At 32.3% G+C, this 24,537-nt stretch overlaps 2 protein-coding genes and 1 pseudogene across 4 annotated transcripts; all 3 read left to right on the top strand.

The window, feature by feature from the left end:
- Positions 1–846: 846 nt before the first annotated feature.
- Positions 847–5,203, top strand: LOC145587413 (uncharacterized). 2 transcript variants are annotated; one of them, XM_081644151.1, is made up of 6 exons: positions 847–986; positions 1,240–1,359; positions 2,333–2,515; positions 2,828–2,938; positions 4,520–4,586; positions 4,693–5,203. In XM_081644151.1, exons 2-6 carry the CDS (start codon positions 1,249–1,251, stop codon positions 4,968–4,970), a joined length of 750 nt encoding a protein of 249 aa, XP_081500277.1. In that variant the 5' UTR covers positions 847–986; positions 1,240–1,248; the 3' UTR covers positions 4,971–5,203. The 2 variants fall into 2 exon arrangements, with proteins under 2 accessions (XP_081500277.1, XP_081500278.1); XM_081644152.1 differs by lacking the exon at positions 847–986 and having other exon boundaries at positions 1,192–1,359.
- Positions 5,204–14,246: 9,043 nt separating this feature from the next.
- On the top strand, positions 14,247–18,177 carry LOC145587411 (rho GDP-dissociation inhibitor 1-like). Its single transcript, XM_081644150.1, has 5 exons — positions 14,247–14,818; positions 14,928–14,994; positions 16,389–16,607; positions 16,706–16,830; positions 17,798–18,177. The coding sequence occupies exons 1-5, from the start codon at positions 14,612–14,614 to the stop codon at positions 17,873–17,875; spliced, it is 696 nt and encodes a 231-aa protein (XP_081500276.1). The 5' UTR covers positions 14,247–14,611; the 3' UTR covers positions 17,876–18,177.
- A 3,785-nt stretch (positions 18,178–21,962) lies between these two features.
- Positions 21,963–23,889, top strand: LOC145587410 (fasciclin-like arabinogalactan protein 7 pseudogene; annotated as a pseudogene). The gene is made up of 2 exons (XR_014101259.1): positions 21,963–22,302; positions 22,885–23,889. The product of XR_014101259.1 is annotated as a fasciclin-like arabinogalactan protein 7 pseudogene (transcript).
- The last annotated feature ends 648 nt before the right edge of the window (positions 23,890–24,537 follow it).

Below are 24,537 nucleotides of genomic sequence, written 5' to 3'. Positions count from 1 at the left end.
GTCATGACCAATAAAAACCATACTATTATTTTTCATATTGTCCGTATGATTTTGTCTAGTTTGATATGGTTTGAGTAATAGGAATAATAAGTAAAAACCTATCTAATACTTGATCTCCCTCTATCCCATATTATCATGCTTAATGTTTAATTTGGTAATGCACAACTTTAAACATCGATATTTGTTATCAATCCCTCCATCACAATTTAGTCATCACACGAAGGTTATGCACCAACATAAATTAAATTAATGAAAATAATCAACTCATTTGCTACACAAGCCGAAAACTAGTTATGTTTTTATGCTATTTTTTTAGGCCCGGTCCAAAAATGGCCCGAATAGCCTGACCATTTTGGGCAGGCTTGGGCACAAAAAATCCAACCTGAAGCTTGGCCCGACCTGAGAATTGGGCTTATTTTTTTAGCTTCGGCCTGGCCCATCCCGCCCAATAATCACCTCTAGATAATAGGTACACCGTATGGTTATTATTGCCTAACTTTACGTTCAAAATCGAGGTTACGAGTGCATTTCTTTTACTAAGTTAACTAACCATTTAGTTGTATATAGATGATGAGAGTATGAAACCAAGGGAATTGACAAATGACATATACATCGATCCATCCTTATATTAATAAAAATAAACTAACTATGAGTTAGCTCAATTGATAAGGAGTTTATCTTAGATCCTACAGGTTTGAGGTTCGGACTTTACTAAGTAATGGTGCTCGGAGGTCCCCTCTACTCTTAAGTGTCTATCTTGTAAGTAGGGTCTAATCAAGGTGCGCAAAGGCGCTAGATGAATAGGCAGGACTACAGAATTGGGCTTGTTTTTTAAATGATGGGCTGAATCCAAAAGGATTGGGCTGAACTGATCAATCACAGAAATATCGAAGTTTGAGTGCAAGTTTTCTCTTCTCCGTTGAAACAGCCGCTTGTAATACAGCTTGAATCTACCTTTCTCTCCTCCATTGAAGCAGCTTTCTGAGGTAACATTTTTCTTTTCATTTTTTCATTTTAATCACCAAATATCAATTTCACAATCTAGTGTTAATCGCCATTTTAATTTGATTTAGGGTTTTTCTAAGGTGGATTGATTATTGAATTATATATTACTTATAATCTAATAATTGCTGAAATGCTGGAATTTTCTGTTCGTACTTTAATCGAGAACAATTTAATTTGATAAATGGGTCAAATTTGGTTGCTAATTTGTTGAAGAACCCTCAAATTAATTTTTAGGACGGAACTATGAAAAGGGTGTTCTTGCCCTGGCTCAGAGATGGGCCTACTGCTCCCATTGCTTATCGTACTGAAGCTGTCAAGAAAGTTTGGGATTACATCAAGCTTCACAATCTTCAGGTATTTTGATTAATTCTTTGATTAAGCTTAATTTTAGGGTTTAGGGTCCTATGCATTTGCTACATTTTGATTCCTTGGATGTTTGAAAGTTGATCAATTGATTAGGTCGATTTTCTAATTTCATCTGGAAATGTGGAGGTTTTTTGGAGTTGCTTGTGGGTTTTGATTTATATACCATTCTAAATTGAGTGCTTTGAAGGTTATGGTATTTATGCATACAAAATAAGGGATCACTCCGCATTAGTTATTGCATTGGTATAGAAAGCTAACAAGTAATAATATGTTGGTAGTCTTGGTACCTTAAATTAGAGTGTTATAATGCTTTAGTAGAATGAGTGCCATGTAACAAAAAAAAAAAGGTGTGTTCTATTTATCTAATTTGTACAAATCTGAACCTACATGAAATTAACTGAACTAATAGACCTTATTAAACACTTATTTTAGTTGAAATTTGAACTTGAGTACCCGTATCAGAATTTATTTTTCTTGATCTTATCTTATTTGAACTTGACTGAACTTATTAGACTTGAAATAAGTGAAAATAAGGTAAACATAACATACCCTTAAGAGTAGTTGAATGGACAAAGAATGCGAGTTGCAACTTGCAAAGCATTTTTGTTTATGTTTGCTTCTAGTCTAAAATTGCAATGAAGCAGAACCCTCCTATGTATGGATTCAATATGCTTGTAATTGCTAATTTTTGTTGAGTTATGGATTTTTACAAGAATTGATTGTGTAGGTTTATGGGGAAGGGAGTTGTATCTAATAGTTTTTTATTTTCAGCCTAACCATGAAAGCAATGTTGTAGGCATTTAAATTTAAATTCAATACTTAATGAATGGTTTGACAAGTTGCATTTGAGTAGCACTCAATAATTTCAAAGGTGGCGTATATACATCATTGATGCTCTGTTGGATGTCAAGGGATTCTTACAGAATTTATAATTCATTCTAGTTTTTTTTGTTTCTAAAAGTTTCAGGGAATTTCTACTTCAAGGACGTTGCTTGCAAATTCATCCTCTGATGCAACACCGATCTCTTCCCCTCTGATCCCAATTTCAGCGGCTGGAGCTGGGAAGACTGATGACCAAACTGAAAACCAGGCTATAAAACCAAAGCCTGAAAAGGTTCAGGCAATCTTGAAAGGAATAAAGCAGGTAATGTTTCAATGTGGATCCTTTATTATACTCAAAGTTCTCTTCCCTGGAAATTTATAACCCTTAATGCTCTATCTTCTTCACGTGTCAGCTCATACATTATGCAACTGCCTTAGTTGAAATCAAATTTTGGATGTAGTAACATCCCGTGCTTCCCTGCTGTGTGTTGTTTTGCTGTTTTGGTGAATTGTTACCATATTAGTCCATGTTGCTAGGTTGAGTGAGGTTGCATTTTTTGATTACAAGATGACATTATGTGTTATGACTAGTATTCCAGCCTGTCTAATGACTTTGTTCAATTGCCGCTTCTAGAGTCCTAAAAAGGTAAATTTGGTTGCTGCGTTGATCCGTGGAATGCGCGTTGAAGATGCTTTGTTACAGCTGCAAGTGACTGTGAAGCGGGCTTCAAAAACTGTCTATCAGGTTTGAGTTCTTTTCCTGGACTTAAATCAGTATTTGGTTTTGGTAAAGTTAATGTGCAATAGCTTTATTTCAGAATAGAGATTAAAAATTACTTTGTGAAATCAAACTGAAGCTGAATTTTAAAATTGCAAACAGTGTTTGAAAGAGCTTGAGAGTTGAGGCTTCACTTAGCTTTTGGAGTACTCATGAAGTCATGATGGCATTAGTAATCAGTTTTCTTCTCAACATTGATGTTTCTATTTACTCCTTCTGCCCCTTATAAATAGACCACATTTGTATGAATTGAGTGAACCACAAATATCTTTTCCTATCTAAAAATTTTACCTTTTCACCATATCATGTAGTCTTTCTTCTCTAAGAAAAAAACTTAAAGTCTTTCTTTAAATTCATAGTAAGGACATCGTGAAGGATTGATATGGTAATTTTACCTAGTAATTTTTATGCAAGTACAGTGGTCAAAACAATCAGCTTCCTGTTGAATTTGATGTGCAATATTCCTGATTTGAGCGGAGTCCTCTTCTGGGGTTGTGGATGGCTTTAATTGCGACCTGGCAATCACTCTTAGAATAACATGTTTTATTTCTGGGGAACTGTCTTGAGTGCGAGTAGGATGGCATAGCATTCTGCCGGAAGTGGAGAAATGGCACATACTCTTGTTGAACCATTGACTTTGTCTTCATAGGGGATTCTGCTACCCATAACACTGCTGCCTTCTATTCTCCTGTCCTTTTGACCGTCTTTTTCCATGAGGCATCAACGAAGATGGAGATCATCTGCAGTTGGTGTATTTGATCCCTTTGCCTTACCATTACTCTTATTCATTCTGCTTTGTTCTCTTAAGTTAGCAGCGAGTAGTGGTGTTTCTGGCTGCTCTTACCCTTCTGCACCTTGATGCTCGACTGAGCTCCATGATCGCAGCAGGCACAGTACCATTTTAAAAATGGATCTCATTTCTATGTATCCATATTGCCCATAGGGTGCTTTGAATCTAGCCTTGGGAAGGGATCTTCTGAAATTTGAGAGTTATTTATGCCTAATGCTGAAGCTACCCAGAGGCGAGCTGATTGAAAATTCTCTAAATAGACGTAAGGGTTTTTATCAGCATCCTTCCATAGGCTTTTCCAGCTGATGTCTTGAGGACGATCTTGCGGGGTCCAATGAGATGCCAGTATAAAGACTTCTCTGAGGGCTTACTGTTTTTGCACCTATCCATTCAAACTCATCCTGTGTATCAGCTTTAGAAATGGCCATTGCTAGGATTTCTTCTGCTACTTCCTGGCTGAAGGAGTTCTAAATGTTGTTTGCATTCCAGGTTCTATCTTGTTTTATAAGGTCTGAGACCCTTGAGTTCTAAGGCCAGTGTCATGGGGGGCCTGTTTCATTCTCACCTCCTTGTCTCCTTCCCATTTATTCTCTTCTATGAGAGTATCAACTTGCCATTTCCTACTATTAGGTGCATTCCTCCTCTTAATGCCTGTGATTTGACATTTACTGATGATGTTACATGATGTGAAGAACTTAATGGCCTGATGTCCGTCCTATCTCTATTATACTTGAACATAGTGTTAATGTGATATGCAGGTGGTTCACTCGGCTCGTGCAAATGCTGTCCATAATCATGGATTAGATCCAGACAGACTTTTAGTTGGTATGTTTTACAACAGCATATCTTATGAGTTTAGGTACTGCTACAGAATAATGCATTCAAAAGACTGCTTAATTTGTGACATCTTTATTCTCTGTGGTTTTTGCAGCTGAAGCTTTTGTTGGTAAAGGAATTTTTAAAAAAAGACTAAGCTATCATGCCAAAATGAGACATGGGATAATAATGAAACCAGAGTGTAGACTGACAGTGGCGGTAAGAGAATTGACTCCAGACGAAGAGGCTGAAATAGCAAAACTCAGAGTCAGCAATTTCAAGAAGCTTACAAAACGAGAACATCGACTGGTCCCTCATAAGCTCATTGAAAGTACTCCAGTTTGGGGGAGAAAGAACAAAACCAATAGTCAGGAGTCAACTGTTAAGGCTTGAAAGAGTTTCATTTTTGTATTTCCATCTGTTGTCACACTGGATCATTGCCAATTTCTTTCTTACCTGAGTTTTGGGGCGCATACAATATGATACCGTTTGCCATTTCTATGTTATCTGTATATACATTTTGCCCAATAGATTGGTGTAAACACTAGATGTCCTCTAAAACACCAATGCGGCATGTACTGAAACTAATTTTATACTTTAGTTAGAATATGAGATAATTCAGGTCATCATCTATGTGAACAAAGTTAGCTTATTGCATAGAGTAAATTACATTTCAGAAATAAGATCTTATCAATGAGGCAATATTTACCGTATTAGCATTGTTGATTGTAGTCATTATATCAATTCGAACAGTTAAGTCGTTGGTTTTAAGTCACAACCTTCTCGTTTAGCTGATTGCATGTTATTTGCTAGATTTAGTTAGAATTAACTAACATAGTATAAACATTAAATACTTTTGTATACATCCGATGTACAATAATATATTATTGTATATCGATGTAACTTTTGTTGAATTTAGAGTAACGTTGGTTGATTTTATGGTAATTTTTATTTAATTTAGGTTAAATTTTGCTGAATTTTTAAGGTAACTTTAATCCAAGCTTAAATAACTTTTATTTACATTACGATAACTTATATATTGTGGGTAACTTTCATTCATTATAGAGTAACGTTGGTTTAAATTTAAGATAAGTTTAAAGCGTATTGTACATCCGATTTTTTAAAATGCTTGTGTATAAACACAACCTATAATTCAGAAAAATTCAACCACACAAGATTCTAAACAATAGAATTACATTAAGTGCAATTAAAAAATAAAAAAATAAAATAAAATAAAAATTTAATGAATGTGCTTTAAGAGAATGTTATCCCTGAATTTAATGAAAAATGAATACTTCATCTATTTGGAGAGTGATACACATACATTCACTGTATGTGGAACCCACATACATTCCCAATAAGGTGCTGCCACATAAGCAAGAGCCAAAAAAAGAAGAGGGAATATTAGGGGGGAAAATTTCACCCTCAATGGCGCTAAGAAGCTACTAAAGCGGGAAAATGGTTGGCAAAAAAAGTTAGCACCTAACCACATTTAATGCACAAATGATTTTGTTTTGTTTCTTTCTTTTTTTTTTCTATTACTTTATCACTGATGGTATCATAACCATTATACAAGGTTAATATGAACAGGACGTCGGAGAAGATGAACAGGACGCCGGTGAAGATTACGAAAACCAGCGCCGACAATGGTTACTCAGATGAAGTTATCAAATTTTCTATTCGCGAGCATGTTTACTGGACAAACAAATTCGATTTTGGGCAATCAACAATCCACCATGATCGATTTATTTCTATCATTTCTTTACTTTAATTAAATGAATTTCACTACACTTATCTATCTCGCTTTTCCAATTAAACAATTGACGGTGAACGGCAAATTGAATTCCAGTAAATGATATCAATTTAGACAATATATACTTTACATTGAAATGCTGTCATTCATTTCTCGTATTAAGATTTCCACGAAGTTCCAAACTGGATTTTGAACTTGAACGGGTAATTAATTTTCAGTCCTTGCGACTTTCTTGGCTGATACATAGATACATATATATTTAGTAACAAGAACAATTGTTTAAGTAAAATCATATTTTTCCACTGATCATGTACAAATTCAAATGTGTTAGATACTAATCAATTACTAATTAAATCAGTAACGAATCCTATACCGGCCTTTATTAAGAAAAAAATTAACTATTTATATAAACGTATACTAAGTATAAGTAGAATAATTATCTATTTATATTAGCAATTTGCACACTATACCCTAAAACCCCGAATACAAATGGACTTGTTAGGTTATGTTATAATTACAAAAATTAAAACTAATCAAACAGTTGTTGTTACTAAATAATTATGTCAAAAACAAAATAATCTTAAACAACAACTATAATTGACATAGCTATCCTTCAATGTATTCCTTCAAAAAAAAAAAATCTATCCTTCAATGTATAATAATAATAATAATAATAATAATAATAATAATAATAATAATAATAATAATAATAATAATAATAATAATAATAATAATAATAATAATAATAATTACTAGGATTGGATTTGCTATAGCTAGAGGAGGGGGGGGCCAGATTGTATCTCGGCTACCCACTAACTTTTTATAGGTTGTATGACTTTATTTGTTTTTGAGATATAATAATAATAATAATAATAATAATAATAATAATAATAATAATAATAATAATAATAATAATAATAATAATAATAATAATAATAATATTAGAAGGTTACATAATTTGTATTTATAATTTATGGTAGAGAATATAATATTACTAGGTTAGGTCCCGTGCCATGCACGGTTATTGACAAAAAAAAAATTATGTACGTATATACTTATCACGGATCATATATTGTAATATCTCATTTTTAGTCATTAATTTTTGTCTATCTCAATTGTATCCTTTAAACGGATATTGTGTTTGCCACATAAAAACTTATAGTGGAAGATTGTATTTTTTAAAAAATATTTACAAAGATTATATTTTGCTATTCTATTTTCCATATTAATTAGTTAATTGAATGTGAATATTTAAAAAAGGTGAATATCATTTTTTTTTTATTTATATAGTAATTAAATTACAAACTTTTCCTTAAATAAATATTCTATTAATTTTTTTTAAAAAATTAAAAAATACTAAGGACACACCAGAAACTGACATGTGTCATTGCTGGTGTGTCTTTTAGTATATATTATTGATTGATAGTATACCACTTTAACTTAAATTGTCAATTGAATTATATAAATGATTTTTTATAAATTAAATAAAAATTAATTATATATCTTTTAAAAAATAAACTATACAATCCCATTTATTTACAGTACTAACTACTAAGGGGATGTTCTCCACAACATATTTCAAATTCAGTTCATTTCAATTCGGTTTTTAATTTAATTCTCTCATAAAATAGTTCAGTTCAATTTAGTCTTACAAAAACTCTATGCAATAAGTGCATATGTATTTTGTATGCGACTTCCCCAGCAGATCCAGAGTTAGATGGTTATATCGAGGAAAAAGGAGGTGGCCAGGAAAGGCTAAAATTAAAAAGAGAAAAGGAAAGAGTTGAATTGAAGAAGGGAGGTGAAGATGAAGTATAAGTTTAATGAAAGACTTACAGAAAAACTTAAAAGATTAATAAATGCAATAAAACATTTGGTACTTGGGTTAGAGAATAAGCTACATAAATGTAATGGGATGGGAACATGTGCCGTTACTGGTTAGAGTTTTTGAATACTTATAGATTTAGATAGATTTGATTTATAAATTTGTTTTTGACAAACTACTAATACATAACATTTGATTACAAAGGTTTCGAGAACCCCATTAAAAACATGTGTGAAGTTGTAGTTGATTTTATCAAGTTACATATAATTTTAGTAAGGAGGTACAAAATTGTAGTATCAATAGATACTAATGTGAAAAATGTTTTGAGTTTTAGTTGATCTTACTACTCATTGTAACTATCTTTGATATTTTATAAGTAACGTGAATATAATATATGTATCATAAACTACTAACAAAAACAATAGGGCCTAAGTTAAACAGTATTTCCAAGAGAAGGAGAGGACAACCGTCTTTCATTATTATACATAAGATATGTCGCATACATATACAAATGAAGACTTTTCAGTTACATTTTATTATAAAGAATGAAACACAATCCAATGATTAGTTTTTCAACGAAATATTAATATCTTGATGCTAGTCTAGTAAGCATATGAGAAGAAATAATACATTTATTATAATAATATACTACGTAACATAGAAGTTCCTTTGGCAAGTAAACTAACGCATTTTAATTGTTTTAAGGTGAAGATTTATTATTTTCTTTATTATTTTGCTCGTGTATGACACAATGAAATCTTACACTAAATTATTATTTCAATTGCTAAAAACTTATTAATGCTAAGATTTTTCATTTTGTTTATAACTAATTTCATGATTCAGCATATCCTGTTACTAATTAAGAAAGTATTAAATTAAAGTTTTTCTGTTACAAAAATACGGTTACTAATTAATATACTAACTTTTGAACAAAAATGGGGTGAGTTGAGGGGGGGGGGGGCTTAATAATAATCATCATAATAATAATAATAATAATAATAATAATAATAATAATTAATAATAGTAATAAAAATAATAATACTAATAATAATAATAATAATAAGGACTATATACAAATGAAGGCATTTCAATCAAATATTTTATATGTACAATGAAATACAAGCTAATGATTATTTTTTTCAGGGGACCTTATCAAATCGTGATGATAGTCTATTAAGGATTTGAGAAGAAAAAAGACATTTATTACAATTTGATACTCGGTAACATAGAAAGTTCCTTTGACAAGTATACACTTTTTAATTGTTTGAAAGTGATCCGTCAACAAATTTATAGTATTTACTTCAATTCATTATTTTGAATTGGCGTATGACATTTTTCACAATAGATGATTATTTGAATTGCTAAAAAATCATCATTGCTAAATTATCCATATTCTTTACTTGATAGGGTGGCCTTTAATTTTTTCCTCTCAATGTGAATTTATATTAAAGAAATACAATTATACATGATCAACGCCACTTTAAAATTATTAATACTTTAAAATTTGGTAGTTATAATTACCAAAACAATAATTACACAAGATCAATATAAAGGTAACAACAAAAAAAATAAAATAAAAGGGAGAGACAAAGCTTTCAAATAATCACGTAACTCAGAATCAATATGTTCTTACCAAATATACTTTCCTATGTTACTAAAAATCATAGTATGAATTGTTATAACGTTTTCATATTTTTTTCGTACCAAATATGGTAACCTGAGTTACTAAAAAAATATCTAATAACATTGTTTGAATATTTTGGGGGGTTTTTCGCCATCGTCGTCGACGACCTAAGCCCTTTTTCAACCATTGCTGTTGTCGGACTTCAAATCTCTTAATTATCTAATATTCAATATGCACTCGGTTACTTATTTGCCTTTAACAATTATAATATTCCAACAAAAAATCCAAATCCATTTGAATACGATAGGAAGAGAAGACTCATTTCACTAATCAATTGAAAATGGGTATATTATGCAAACATACCCATTTATGAATTGGACATGATTAATGGAGGAAGAATAAGTCAATTACACAATAACTCTGCAAATAATATATATACATTTACATAATTAACTAGAATAAATCCAGTTCATAAACCCCCAAATCGAAAATTCCGAAACCTAATTAACTCAAAATTTCTCAATATTCTCATGTAAACAACAATTATTTTGTTCAATTAAACCGAATAATGTTTACGGTTGATGTAAATTTAAGCATCTGCAAATATAATGAAGCAGCTTCAAGGTTTTTTTGTTCATCTTCCTTCGTCGCCCATTTCGTCCTTTCTCTCTGTGATGTTCATCAATGTTGCAGTTTTTTTTTTTTTTTTTTTTTTTTTTTTGCAAAAAAAATAATAAATTAATTGCATTGGAAATGACAATTAATTTGAAATTCAAACCTTTGAATTTTCATTCAAATTTGAATGAAATTTGAAAATAAGTGGATCATGGACCCCAAACAAAGAACCTATGACATGCTGCCATGTCACAATGTATGTGGCTCCCACATACAATGAATGTATGTGTAGCTTTTTCCCATCTATTTCTAATTAATTTTAGGGTAATGCTATATGTAGCCCTAAGGGTTATATATAAGCATTAAATACTAAATCAGTGTCATTAGTGTTTATATTCTTATGATTTCCTAACTTTGCACGATTTTTTAATGTGTATTTAATGCTTATATGTAGCCATAAGTGTTATATATAGCATTTTCCTTAATTTTAAGACACAATCTTGATTAATCTTAACATGTCCTAGTTTAATTTTTTTTCAATATTATTAACAAATAAATGTATGGCTTTGCCACACTTGGTGGTGTAATTGTTCTTTAGTTTCGGGTTTTAACCCTCCTTTGCATCAAATTAAAAAAAAATAAAAAAATAAAATAAAATAAAAATAAAAAAGGAGAAAAAAAAACAAAACAATGATATTAGCTGCTTTAGGATTTAGGGTGAACAAATTGGTTATCCAATGTAATAATGGTTTATTTTTTTAATAATATTATTATTTTTTTTTAGAGAAATGTCCTACCGAGTCGGAATGTCTTACATGTCTAACCGGGCTCTTTGGAAGTGGGAGGAAGGGTAAGGGAATCCCTAACGACAAATAGCCTTTAGTGGGGTTTGATTTCAGATATAAACTTGCCTACTAGTCCAAGCTTTATTTGATAACTAATTTAAATTGATAATCGAACATATAAATCTAAATTGTTTTAATTTTATCAGAGACGGCTATGAATATATTAACTTTAAATTAAATGAATTTCTAAAAATATGAGCATAATAACGCCAAAAGCAATGTCAAGGATACACAATTCACAACTAGAGGTGTCAATTCGGACAATTGGGTGGAGTTTGGGTCGGGTCTATTTGAGTCGGATCTATTTGGGTCGGATATTTCGGGACAAACTTATTCTTTTAACTCGAATCGGGTCGGTTCGGGTCAAGTCAAATCTGGGTCATGGTCTATCGATTCCTGGTCGGATATAGGTCAGATCAACTCCAAATCAGTTCATATTCATTTCGGCTAAATTTAAATCGAGTTCCAAACGGGTTTGACCAGGTTAATTTTGGATCGGATGGATTTGGGTCGGGTTGATTTCGGTTCGGTCAAGTTCGGTTTGATAAAGATAAGGTTGATTTCAATATTTGGTCAATTTCGATTCAAATTCTTTCCGTGTTTGTCTAGATTTTGGTCAAGTTGACGCCCCAAATTCAATATCCAAATAAGGTCATTTTTAAACTAAAGTAATTATTGAATTTTTACCTTATTATTGGGTCGATATCAAGTCATTCATGTGTCATTTCTCATATTGTGTGGTTAATTATTACGAAATGCGAAGAATTAGTTTTCTCATTCAATCAATTCTTATGTAATATTTATCTTGGAGCCAAATTTAAATTGAATAATTATCGATAATTTATCATACCTACATACATAAGTGAGACAATTAGTAATGAACTGGTAGAAACATAAAAGCAGCGGGTGAGCGCGCTAGCGCGAAAGCCGTTGCGCCTTCTATCGCCGGGAACGCGGACACAGGTGGTGCATGGCTGTCGTCAGCTCATGCGGCGATGGGCAATTTCTTCTGTATCAAACCATAGGGAGGAACTGGATCGGAAAAAAGAGGGATTCTAGTTCGTTTCTGTCACATTAAAATTCATACTCAAATGTGTCTTTTGTCCAACCGCCATATAAGTACGTCCTATAAAGAGGCACTTTCTAATGATACGTAAACAAGGTATTTCTGGAATGATAATTGATACAACAACAAAAGTACAAGCTATCAATTCTTTTTCCAAATTGGAACTCCGCCCATGTTGTGGCAATTCCACCCAGAAGGTAATGAGTTACAATTCATCCCATTCTTCGGTTGAAGCTGCTAATGTTTTTTTCGCCTTCAAGCCCTTATCCCGGACCGGACAGGGGCTCGTCTCAAAGCTAAATTTGCTTCAATTACTGTGATAAACTGATAGATGATAGTCACACATGGTGATATATATATAAAAAAAAAACAAAAAAATGTCCTCTTTTTAAGGTACTACTCTTCACTTGTTTAATCTCATGAGGTTACGAGTACTATTAGTTTGCTTTATTACTAATTCAATTTGTATATGATATTTGTTAGCGTTTTAGACTTTCTAACTTATTAATAATTAGTAAATTTGTAAATATATAGTAGTATAAGGAATTGAAACAAAAAGGTCAATAATAGGTTAGGTTTAAAATTATGGCCGGGTTAAAATTGGATCGGTTTAAAATCGGGTTGGGTTAATATCAGTTTGGATTAAAACAGATCGGATTAAAGCGGTTATTTGTCAGGTCATTTTTGGATCGAGTTGAATCCAAGTCGGGTCAAATCGATTCGGTTTGAGTTCAAGTCGGGTCATATTGGGTTCGGGTTGAGTTCAAGTCGGGTCAAATTGTTATCGGGTTAAATTCTGATTGGGTTAAATTCGAATTCGGATTAAGTTCAGGTCGGTTACAAATTAGATTTGGATACTGAATTTCTTATGTCAAATCGGATCGATTACAGTTCAAAACGGATAATTTTTTTGGGCTCGGTTTTGACACTTCTATTCACAACTAGACAAGTACTCTACGTATTTCCTTGGATTTCATATGAAGACCAACCAATAAAAAATGGTTGAATAGACAATGGGATCTACCTTTCGTTTTTCCTACCTTTGTTAGATTTTAAATGAAAATGATACAATAATAATAATTGTTGTTAAAAAAAATCAAAATTTGGATTGGACTCATAAACATGAAAATTAGAAAATATGTAATTCGAATCCGATCCAAATTTGGTTATATGAATTGCCCAAATTCGGTTTAGTGTATTTAATCCAATCATATCGAGTTAGATATCTAAATTTTCCAGGTATTTAAGTTGAAAGTTGGATCAAATTCTTATTTTGATTATGCTATTAACATTTATTCCTTTTGCCGATCTAAAATTGTATAATCTCTATCAATTGAGTTTTTAAAAGCTAGTTCATTGAAAACCATGTGAGTTCTTATCGTTATTATTTTTGTGTCTTCATGTGGTTGCACACGATTGAGTTGCCAATTCAGGGTGTCAATTAGGTCATTCGAATTGGGTCGTTTTCGAAGTACCATTCGTTCATGTTGATTTCGGGTTTAGATTAATCCTTGTCGAGTCATTTTCGATTCTATTGTGAATATGCTTATTAGAAATATTTGATTATTTGAAGATCAGTTTTACCGGATCTAGTAGTTACGCGAGTAAAATATACCATTACAAAAATGAGGCAAACTCAATATAACATCTACCAATATAAATCATACGGAGTATTCTATTAGACAATATTAATGAGAAAAGAAACCTACACGATATAATAATCAAGTTAAACGCGTTACAGAGTACAAAATTTCCGGATCCGACACTGCTAGCCAAACCTCCAACAAACCCATCCAGCAGACTTGGGGGATAACAATTAAGAAAACAGACAAAAGACAAGAATTCTATAAGCCTCAATCTTAGGCACAGAGAATGCGTTGTTTAGAGAAAGTACAAAACTAGTTAAGTTAGTGACCCTCACGATCATCTATCATTTCTTAGTGCACCTCACGATCTCTCTCTCTCTCTCTCCTCGCTCCTTTCGGATCACCACAAGAAAGAAGAAACCTTTTCTTCTCCACTCTTCTTCCCCCCTTTCATCTCTCTCTTTCTCTCTCCTCTTTCTCTCTCTAATCAGTTAACCAACAACCCACAACAACAACAAACATCATCAACATTCAATCAATCAATCAATCATTCTCTCTCTTTTGACTTTCCATTTTTCCTCTCTTTCATCAATTTTTTTGGTTCCTCTGTTAAAGGGAATTCTGTTCTTGTTATTTTGTTTTCTGGGTTTTTTTTGTTTAATTTTATCCTGCATTGTTGCAAATTTTTGTTTCAATTGGGCTAACATTGAATTATAAGAAATGGGGTTTGATGAAAATAAGGAAATTGGAGAGAAAAGTGGAGCAGAGAAAGAGATTTTAAACCCAGAAAATGATGAAAGAGACAAACTTGGGAGGCAAATGAGTGAGAATTCTCTCTATACAACTGATCATGAGGAAGAAGATTATGAGAATAAACTTGAATTGGGCCCACAATTTACCATTAAAGAGCAATTAGAAAAAGATAAGGTCTGTCAAATTTTTTTTTAATTTTATAATTTTTTTGAATATTTGTTGATTTTTGTTTCTGAATTTTGTAAAAAGATTGAAACTTTGTTAATGGGTATTGGGAATGCAGGATGATGAGAGTTTGAGGAAGTGGAAGGAACAACTCCTTGGAAGTGTTGATTTGAATGAAATTGGAGGTATATTCTATCTTCATTTTATGATTTTTAATTATTTTTATTTGATTGGATATACATTATAGTTTTTTAAAGAGATTTATTCATGATAGTTTAATTATATTATAAAAGAAAAGAACTTTTGGTGTTTGCATTAATGTCATTTGTAAATTATATGATGTTTGTCCTGCAATTTTGTAAAAAATTGTCCCATTTTATATAAGCTAGGTAAATGCAATCAGTTTGCCTCCTGATCTACGTACAATAAGGGCACCGAATTATAGCGAAAATTTGTCAATGATTTTTGGTGTTTGAAGCTCAACAATGATTGAATCATTCAGATGAGGTGGGGGGTGGTAAATTGGCAATCTTAATTCTTAAGATCCTGATTGATTAGGCTAGTTAAAGAGTTCATTTGAAGCTTTGGGTGGCTTTTTGTGAACCAAGTTAAGGAAGGACATCTATACGCGCTTGGTTGGGGATCATACATGCCTCGAAAATTTGATTCTCTAATTAGAGCCAGCTTGAGGAAAGGATTAATATGAGTTTTAAGGGAATCATTGATGATATGCTACATTTGCCTGGTACACAGTTAAAATTAGAGTTTCGAGGGGATTTGGTGCTTCAGTGATGTCAAAAGTCTTGTTACTCAAGTTCTATGAATGTTTCAGTTATCTTTTAATCATAAATCGACATGTTATATTGTTGTTTCTCTATTTTTCCTCAAAATTTTGCATAATAATGCTGAAGTACATGTATTTGTTTAAAGAGTTTAGTATGTGTTAACACAATTACACACGGGTATTGGAAGCTAAATCGAAGAGTTGCAGTAACAAATGGCGTGGAAAAAGGCTTACCTGATTTTAGCGTAGTCTTTACTGCTTATAGTTAACTTGGGGTGAAAATATGGTACCACTTGAAAGTTTCCTTTATTGAGGTCATTGAGCCGCCGTGTTTGGAAAAGAAAAAAGTGGTGTAAGATGGACAATTCTACTGCGCTTGCTTTGATTTGCTAATTCATTCCTTGTTAATGACTCTTTGTGTTGAAGGGTCCTGGCTTGAATAATGAGTTCATTTAAGTCACTGCTCCAATGGATTAGGTGACACGTGGCATGTAACTTATCCCCGCGTAATAATTAATTTTGTGTATATGGGGGAAGGTAGTCCAACATGATGATTAATGCTTTAACTAATAATTTCAAAGCAACTGCATCTCCAGGCCACACTATAGCATCATCTTCATCATTACTTATTAAGTAAATGAGGAAACTTTAAGCATTATATTATTTGGTTAGTAAAAAGGAGATTATTCATTAGTATTTCGTATGTTTTTTACTGTAATCATTTAGTATGTTACTGCATGAAACTTTTTCGATTTCCTGCCACTCATGTAACAATTCGGTTTTTGTGTATTGCAGAAGCCCTAGAACCAGAAGTGAAGATCCTAAGCCTTTCGATTCTTTCACCAGACAGACCTGACATCTTTCTGCCAATTCCAGAGGACGGAAAACCAAAATCACCATGGTTTACTTTGAAGGAAGGTAGCCGTTACAAATTGAGATTTACGTTCCAGGTTAACAATAACATTGTACTTGGGCTAAAGTACACTAACACTGTATGGAAAACTGGCATAAAAGGTAAGCTTTTCTTACATTATTTCTTCAGCTCTTTTGAATATTGAATACTGAAGATCAAAGATAGTGGAAACCTTTGGCTGAACTGATCCTATTTACAGTGGACAAAACTAAGGAAATGCTTGGAACCTTTAGTCCGCAACTGGAGTCATACACACATGAGATGCCAGAGGAGACTACCCCTTCTGGTTACTTTGTCCGAGGATCATACACTGCTAGAACAAAGGTTAGTCACATTCAACTATACTCGTATATTCTTTGTTTATGTGCTCAACTTTTAGAATTTTAGTATCAGTTTATCTCTATCAATAATATGTTCACACATTTTTACAAAGGAATTTATTGTAGACACATTGCTGATAATTCACAAAAACCCGGAGAACCTTGATTTTTTTTTTTGTTTTTAATTATAACTCTTATTATCGACAGGAAAGGTTAAATTAATTAATGAGCCGTTGCATACTTCAAATTGAATTGCTTTCGTTCTTTGTTTTTTTCCTCAAAACATGTCTTTACTGCTGAAATTACCCTTCTGCCTACACTCCATTCTGTAATCTTATAACTCCCTTATAAAAAAAATTTCTCAGGTCGTTCTGAGCTTTCGCGTCTCAACTAGATGATTTTTTGTATCCTTCTTCCATCCATTATGATGCCTTCCGGTCACAGTTCTAAGAATTTTGAATTTTAGAAATTGTTAGGGTCTTAACCTCGGTTATCTTGCATATCCACATTGATGGTCACCAACATTCATGTGATAGATCTGAAGTGATCTATATTTATTACTCCTTTATAATTTTGCTGTCTCAGTCCAGGGTACCACGCTCCCCATTTTGCCTGTTCTTAATAAATTGTTTTCCTAAATCATAGAAGGTTCATAAGAATCATAACTTCTATTTTAATCATCAAATAATTTAATATTGCCTCATTATAAAATATAAACATACAAAAAATTTACACGGTTTCTAAATCTTGGATTTCCACATGATCAGTGTTGGGGGGAAAACATCTAGCCTATTTAAGCAACTCGAATTATTCTTGCTGTGATAACTGTGATCTCTTTAATGTTGCTTGCTTGGCTATACCATGTAAAGAATTATGTTTGCACAGCTTGCATTTGACAAAAGTCGCGGTGCAACTTGAAAGGCATAAAAATGTGTCATGAACTAAAACATATCTTCCTGTTTATTTTGCAGTTTCTTGACGATGATAACAAATGCTACTTGGAGATCAATTACACATTTGACATTCGTAAAGATTGGTTAACTACATAAGAGTTGTGCATGATCGAGTATTTTTTCACCAAATTATATCCAACTCCTCACTCCGGATTTATCCTCTCAAGATGAATATAGGTTCTCAAATTTGAAATGGCTGCGACATTTTCTTTTCTTTTCTTTTTTATTTTTTCAAACGTATCAACGGGAAAAGAACAAAAAAGAAGAAAAAAAACTCAGATGTTCTTGTGTAATAGGAGTAGCTGACTTTGTTCAGTTTGCTGTTTTTTTGCACTACCTTTGATTCTTGGAGACTCAAACCATTTTCAGGCTAATAGAAAATGTAGAAGTTTCGTTCTTTTTTCTTTCTATCTGTACTTCTGTAGCAGTTCAGCTGAGCTCGAGTTTATTACAAGCCACCAACATGAATACCTAGTATTCTACAAAGTGCCGAAGCCCAAATGTCCTCCCACCCTTCATTGCTTTTGCGTGGAGATTGAGACACCGAGGGTCAAACTCGTGTTGTGCCATTGCTAAAACTCTTTGACTATCACATGGTTTGGCGGGCACTTGAATCAGTTGCCGGGTGCAATCAACTTGGTTGTACTTGGTTGCCTGACCATTGAACAGTTCAAGTGTAATTTTGTGGCTTTACAAGAACACCCTACAAACATCAATGATTGTGATTTTTGGAATTTTCAATTTTGACATTGGTTTTGTTTAGTGTTTAAAGTTTGAACAAAGTTTTGGGTTGAATCCAAAAGAAACCTTACTTCTTATCTAAAAACAAGTGGGCTTACTTTTTGGGATCCAGACCTTGTACAGCCCAGCCAGATTACAATAATACAAAAAAAATTAGAGCTAGCCCACCCAGCCCTAAAGAAATTACAAGTAACCTTAAATTATTATGTGCATATTACAAAAACTAATCCCTTCTATCTGTTGAATTTATGCATTGACATATGTGTCTGGACGTCTAGTCAAACTTTATCAATTATTCAGAAACGGATAGAATATATGACTTAAAAATTGATGGGCTACTACATTTGTGGGCACACTAGATTTCATCAACAATTTTAACGTGAAAATTTGCTTCTATAATTTATTTCACTCTAGACTTACTTTGAAAACTAAAAAAAAAAACAAACTAGGGTGCTTTTCAGTCAATTTTTAAACTAAACATGATTAATATAGGTACACTTATTTTTCACTAAATTATACAACCTATATTATTAGAGGACATATTTGAAACCCTAAAATCAATTTTTCACCTACCGAGAAGAATAAAAAAAACACCAAAATTTTTAAAAATTGATAATGACATAGCACGGGCCTTAATAGCATATTAAGGGTGTAACTATATCATTACCATAACCATCAACTTAATTAATCAAATTATTTGTCATTCAAAACACATTGATATATTGACATCAGCAAATAGCAATATGTTTAGCTTCTACTGCTAGAAATCAAACAAGCAATACAGCCGACACCCTCGTATACCGAAACCGAATCATTTGGTTGGTCCTACACTCACATTCTTGATTCTAACTAGTATTATTTTCTCATTTTAATGTTGTTTAGTAATTAAATGTGACAATTTGATGTTGACTAATCTCCTACATCACATATTTAATATCAAAGACTAAGCTATCCAATATTAACTAATTCTTTTAACACAAGTGTGTTAAGGTTTTTGTATTATTGATTAATTCATGTTTAGATAAATTCACATTTTGCCGACGGTTTCCATTTGGACTTTAAATCATTTTAGAACTAAGGTTTTGTTATTACGAGAAAGGTCCTGTACAATCTGGATTGAATGTGAACTTTGGTACGAGTAGAATGACTTGTTAATAATCATGAAAATTACTGACAATGATGATATTCACCATCATAGCTCCGCACAACCAAGGGATTTTAGTTTTGGCCCACTTTAATCATCATCAACGAGTTGAATCATTCATCATGCCACATCATGCCCGAACATTTAATTTACTTTACAGCAAAAATTTTTTCTTTAATTTTTTTGTATAATACAAAGGATAATGGTAGCAACTTTGGCAAGTTTCTCTTTGTCTAAAAAAAAAAAAAAAAAACTTTGGCAAGTTTATGTTTCTAGTAATAATCTGATGTTTAATTTGTTAAATATGAACTTTTTTTTTTAATTTTTAGAACACTTTAAATATGAACTTTTTTTCTTTATCGGACTTTAAATATGAACTTAGTTTTGTTGTAGAATTGTTTTATTTATGGACGATGTTCAAGATCGATGGTCATCGTATTATTTATTTTATGGGCTCTTAATCTAGCTAGGCGGGTTTTAAATAGTGTAAGGCCCCGTTCTTTAGAGCTGCTCTGCTCTGCTTTGCTCTGCTGAAATCTGCTCTGCTTTGCTCTGCTCTGCTGAAATTTGCTCTGCTCTGCTTTGCTCTGCTTCAATCTGCTCTGCTCTGCTCTGCTCTGCTCTGCCCTGCTCTGCTCTGCCCTGCCCTGCCCTGCTCTGCTCTGCTTAAAATTAATACTTAATATTGAATTATTATAATAATAATGTATATTTAATAAAAATAATAATAAATAATTAATACTTAATGATAATAATAATTAATATTTAATAATAATAAATAAATAAATAATATTTATTAATAATAATTAATATTTATTAATAATAATACTTCCTCCGTTTTCTTTTACTTGCAACACAGCCTTGTGGCACGTGTTTTGAGCTCTGGTTTATGTAATGTAAATGGACAAATTTTTCATTATAATTTTTACAAATGATACTTAACTCTATTCTAATTTTCGTGTAAAAATTATATTGATAAAATCGCTCGTTTACCCTGACTAATCATCTCCTAAAACTGCGTGCTTAAAAGGTGTGTTGCAAGTAAAAGAAAACGGAGGAAGTATATAATTGATATTTAATAATAATAATAATATAATTAATATTTAATAATATAATTAATATTTAATAATAATATTAATTAATATTTAATAATAATATAATTAATATTTAATAATAATAATATTAATAATAATATAATTAATATTTAATAATAATATAATTAATAACAATAATATAATTAATATTTAATAATATTAAAATTAATAATAATAATAATAATATTTAATATTTAATAACAATAATAAAGCATTACAATTATTATTATAGTATTAGTAGTAGTAGTAGTAATAATAATAATAATAATAATAATAATAATAATAATAATAGTAATAATAACAATATTAGTAATAATAATAATAATGATGATAATAATAAAAAAAATGAAAAAATTAATAATAATAATAATAATAATAATAATGAAATCTGCTCTGCTCTGCTCTGCTCGGCTCTGCTTTGCTCTGCTTCAATCTGCTCTGCTTTGCTCTGCTCTGCTGAAATCTGCTCTGCTCTGCTCTGCTTTGCTCTGCTCTACTGAAATCTGCTCTGCTCTGCCCAGAATCTCAAAAGAACAGAGCCTAACATGGATATAAAGTTATTGATCACAAATTACCTCGATATAAATTGATTAAGTTGGTATCTTTATAAGAAAATGATTAGATCTCTTGAAATAGAATTACTCCTAATTTATAAGAGTAGTAATATTTCCCTTAAAAAAATTTATCATCTTGAAATCACTTCCTAATGTACAAAGATAACCAAAAAGTTAAAGAAAAACCAAATAAATGAATAAAAGCAACCCTTATTTAAAGTGTTACAATAATATTAGTGTTAACAAATGCTTTTAACACCCTAATATTAAATATGATAAAAGAAAATGCTTTAAAAGTTATATACAGTAGTAATTTTGCAAACCATGCATGGTGTAGGTGGTATATATTTGTACCGAAAATGGTATTGCATGGTATAACTTTTTGTCATTTTCTCCATCCCACGATATCACTTTATACCACAAATAGCATTACTCTTATGGTGATCAACTTAGAAAGACATCGTGTTTAATCACTTAAGTTAAAATAAGTTGGCTCCCACGTAGTTTTGACTCGAACACAATGCACATTTTTAAAAGGGAAAATTTTACTATCTATTAATCAAATATACCTCCGGAAATAACCAAGCAATTTTGCAAGAAAATGGCAATGATGGGGTAGAGTGCAAGGTTGGAGACCCCCCAATAGTACACAACAATTATAAGTTTTGAGAGGGTTGATTTGGAAATCCCACCTTACTTGACCATTTTTCTAGATCTCTTTTTCCATCAAAACACTCATCATATACAAAGTATACATACCATTATACTACTACTTGTATATTGAAAATTAATTAATTAGATAAATAAAAAAAACCATACATTAATTTTAGCACCAACCAAATCTTATTTTAACATAAAAATCCCAGCTCATGAGCAACTTTTGTAAGCTTTTACCTGCCAATTACACTTACCCTTTAAATACTCTCACATTTTAGATCTTCTTTACCAATTGTCACTCTCTCACCTCTTCTCTGTACTCTCCTTTTTCAGGTCAGTCTTCTACATTTTCTTTATTTTTCATTCATTTTATTCATGATTTCTATGTTAATCTAGCTTTTGGTCTATTCACATTTTGTGAGAATAATGTATTAGTTTGTGGGTGTTTCTGATTTACTGTTATATTAGCTGATCTAGATCTATTTGCATTATAGTGCTGATGTACATGCAATATTGTACTGATAATTCTGCTGTTTTACTTAGAAAACTGATGAATTTGACCATTGTAGGAAGTTTAATTTCATGTTAAGCAAAGAATTTGAGCTTAATTAAAGTGGGGTTTGCTGATTTTAAGTTCAGTTTACTTAGATTTTGACTGATTTGATACATTTTCAGTTGCTTAGCTCTACTTTAATCATTGCATGTAGCTTCAATGTGACTAGTTCTTCGGTTCTCTCTGAATCTGACAATTTTGTTAGTAGTGGCTGATTTACTTTTCTAAGTTGACCAACCAAGATCTGTAATTATTGTTAATTTAATTACACATTTTGTTTTCTGGGGTTTGTTAAAATGTCAATTTCTGTAATATTTACTCAAATAAAGTGTAAATCTTGATGGGTTTTGGTCAATTTGCAGGAATTTGGTGAAATTTTGGCAAATCTGTAACTTTGAGTATTGCTTAAAATAGCAAAAATGGGGAAAACCATGGTACTCTTATTTGCTACTACTTTGTTGATGTTGAGTTCTCCTTTGGCCAATGCTCAAAAGAAGGGCAAACCTGTTGCAAGTCCAACTCCAACCCCATCTCCAGCCCCGGCACCGGCGCCAGACTATGCAAACCTGACTGAATTACTGAGTGTTGCTGGCCCTTTCCACACATTCTTGAACTACCTAGAATCCACCAAAGTGCTTGAAACCTTGCAAAACCAAGCCAACAACACTGATGAAGGCCTTACCCTTTTTGTACCCAAGGACAGCGCCTTCTCGGCCCTTAAGAAACCTTCTTTGTCCAACCTTACTCATGACCAGCTTAAGCAGTTGTGCCTCTTCCATGCCCTGCCACACTACTATTCTCTCGCCGAGTTCAAGAACCTCAGTACCATAGGGCCTGTTAACACCTTTGCTGGTGGTGATTACACCTTGAACTTCACCGATGTCTCGGGCACAATCCATCTGACTTCAGGATGGAGTGTCACCAAGGTTAGCAGCAGTGTATATTCTACTGAACCTGTTGCCATTTACCAGGTTGACAAGGTGCTTCTTCCTGAGGCCATCTTCGGAACTGACATTCCTCCTATGCCAGCCCCAGCACCGGCTCCTGAAATCGTCCCTGCTGCTGCTGATTCTCCTGCAGATGTGGCCAAAGACGGAGACTCACCAGCTGCCTCAAAAAAACCCTTAGATTCTTCGGCCTCCTGTCGAGTCATGGCTAGCCTAGTTCTTGCATTAGCAGCACTTGCCCTGTTCTTGTAAGAAGGGATTTTGTTGGTGATTTAACTTATATGAAGTGGGTATTTTCCCAATAGTAGTACCTTTGATTGTTTCATCATTCTTTTATTCCACCCTTTTTCGATGAGATTATATTGAAAAACATTGTATGTGAATGTGAGATTGGTTTCAAAAACCTTTTGTCGATGTCCATTTTTAGTTCTTCAGATTTATTGGTTGTGGTTTTTTTCCCCTTCTTGCCATAAAAATATGTCTGTCATGTTATACATTTTGATTCCTGATTAAATGTACAAATGTGCAATAGTATATATGTTGCCCATGTGTTCTATTATAGAACTTGGCATTTTTTATGTTTTCTTAATCTTGACTGCATTTAATTATACTTTGGATCTTGATGATGAAGGAAAGACCAAAGCTGTAATATGAATTATTGGTGGGCCACATTAGGTGTTCTTTTGTTTTCATCAAGTTGCTCACTTTGATGGGAAAAGAATTTTATGCTAATACAGACAGAGAAATATACCTGGAGTCCTAAAGAAGTGATCTAAAACTGAGCAAAGGTAATAAAGGGAAGTGCTGCTTGTCATGGTAATTGTGTGACAATGTTCAGTTGTTCACCTCATAATTGATTAGCTTCTTTTTATTATTCTGTCTTCAAGGACACAAATCAGGGTTCGGGTTTCGAAGCAACACAAGCAAGGCTGCGTAGAGTGGCGACTGAGACTGGGTTTGGGGGCATGTTGAAGGAGATGTTGGTCAATAAATAGGATATTATGGGCTTAATTCATAAGCTGAGGAAATATTGTTACATTTTGTACAAAATTTTTAGAAATTAAGTGT

Source organism: Chenopodium album, chromosome 17 (assembly GCF_948465745.1).
Source record: "Chenopodium album chromosome 17, dcCheAlbu1.1, whole genome shotgun sequence".
Taxonomy (NCBI): domain Eukaryota; kingdom Viridiplantae; phylum Streptophyta; class Magnoliopsida; order Caryophyllales; family Amaranthaceae; genus Chenopodium; species Chenopodium album.
Note: the sequence above shows the minus strand (reverse complement) of the source record. Positions and strands in the feature narration are given on the sequence as shown.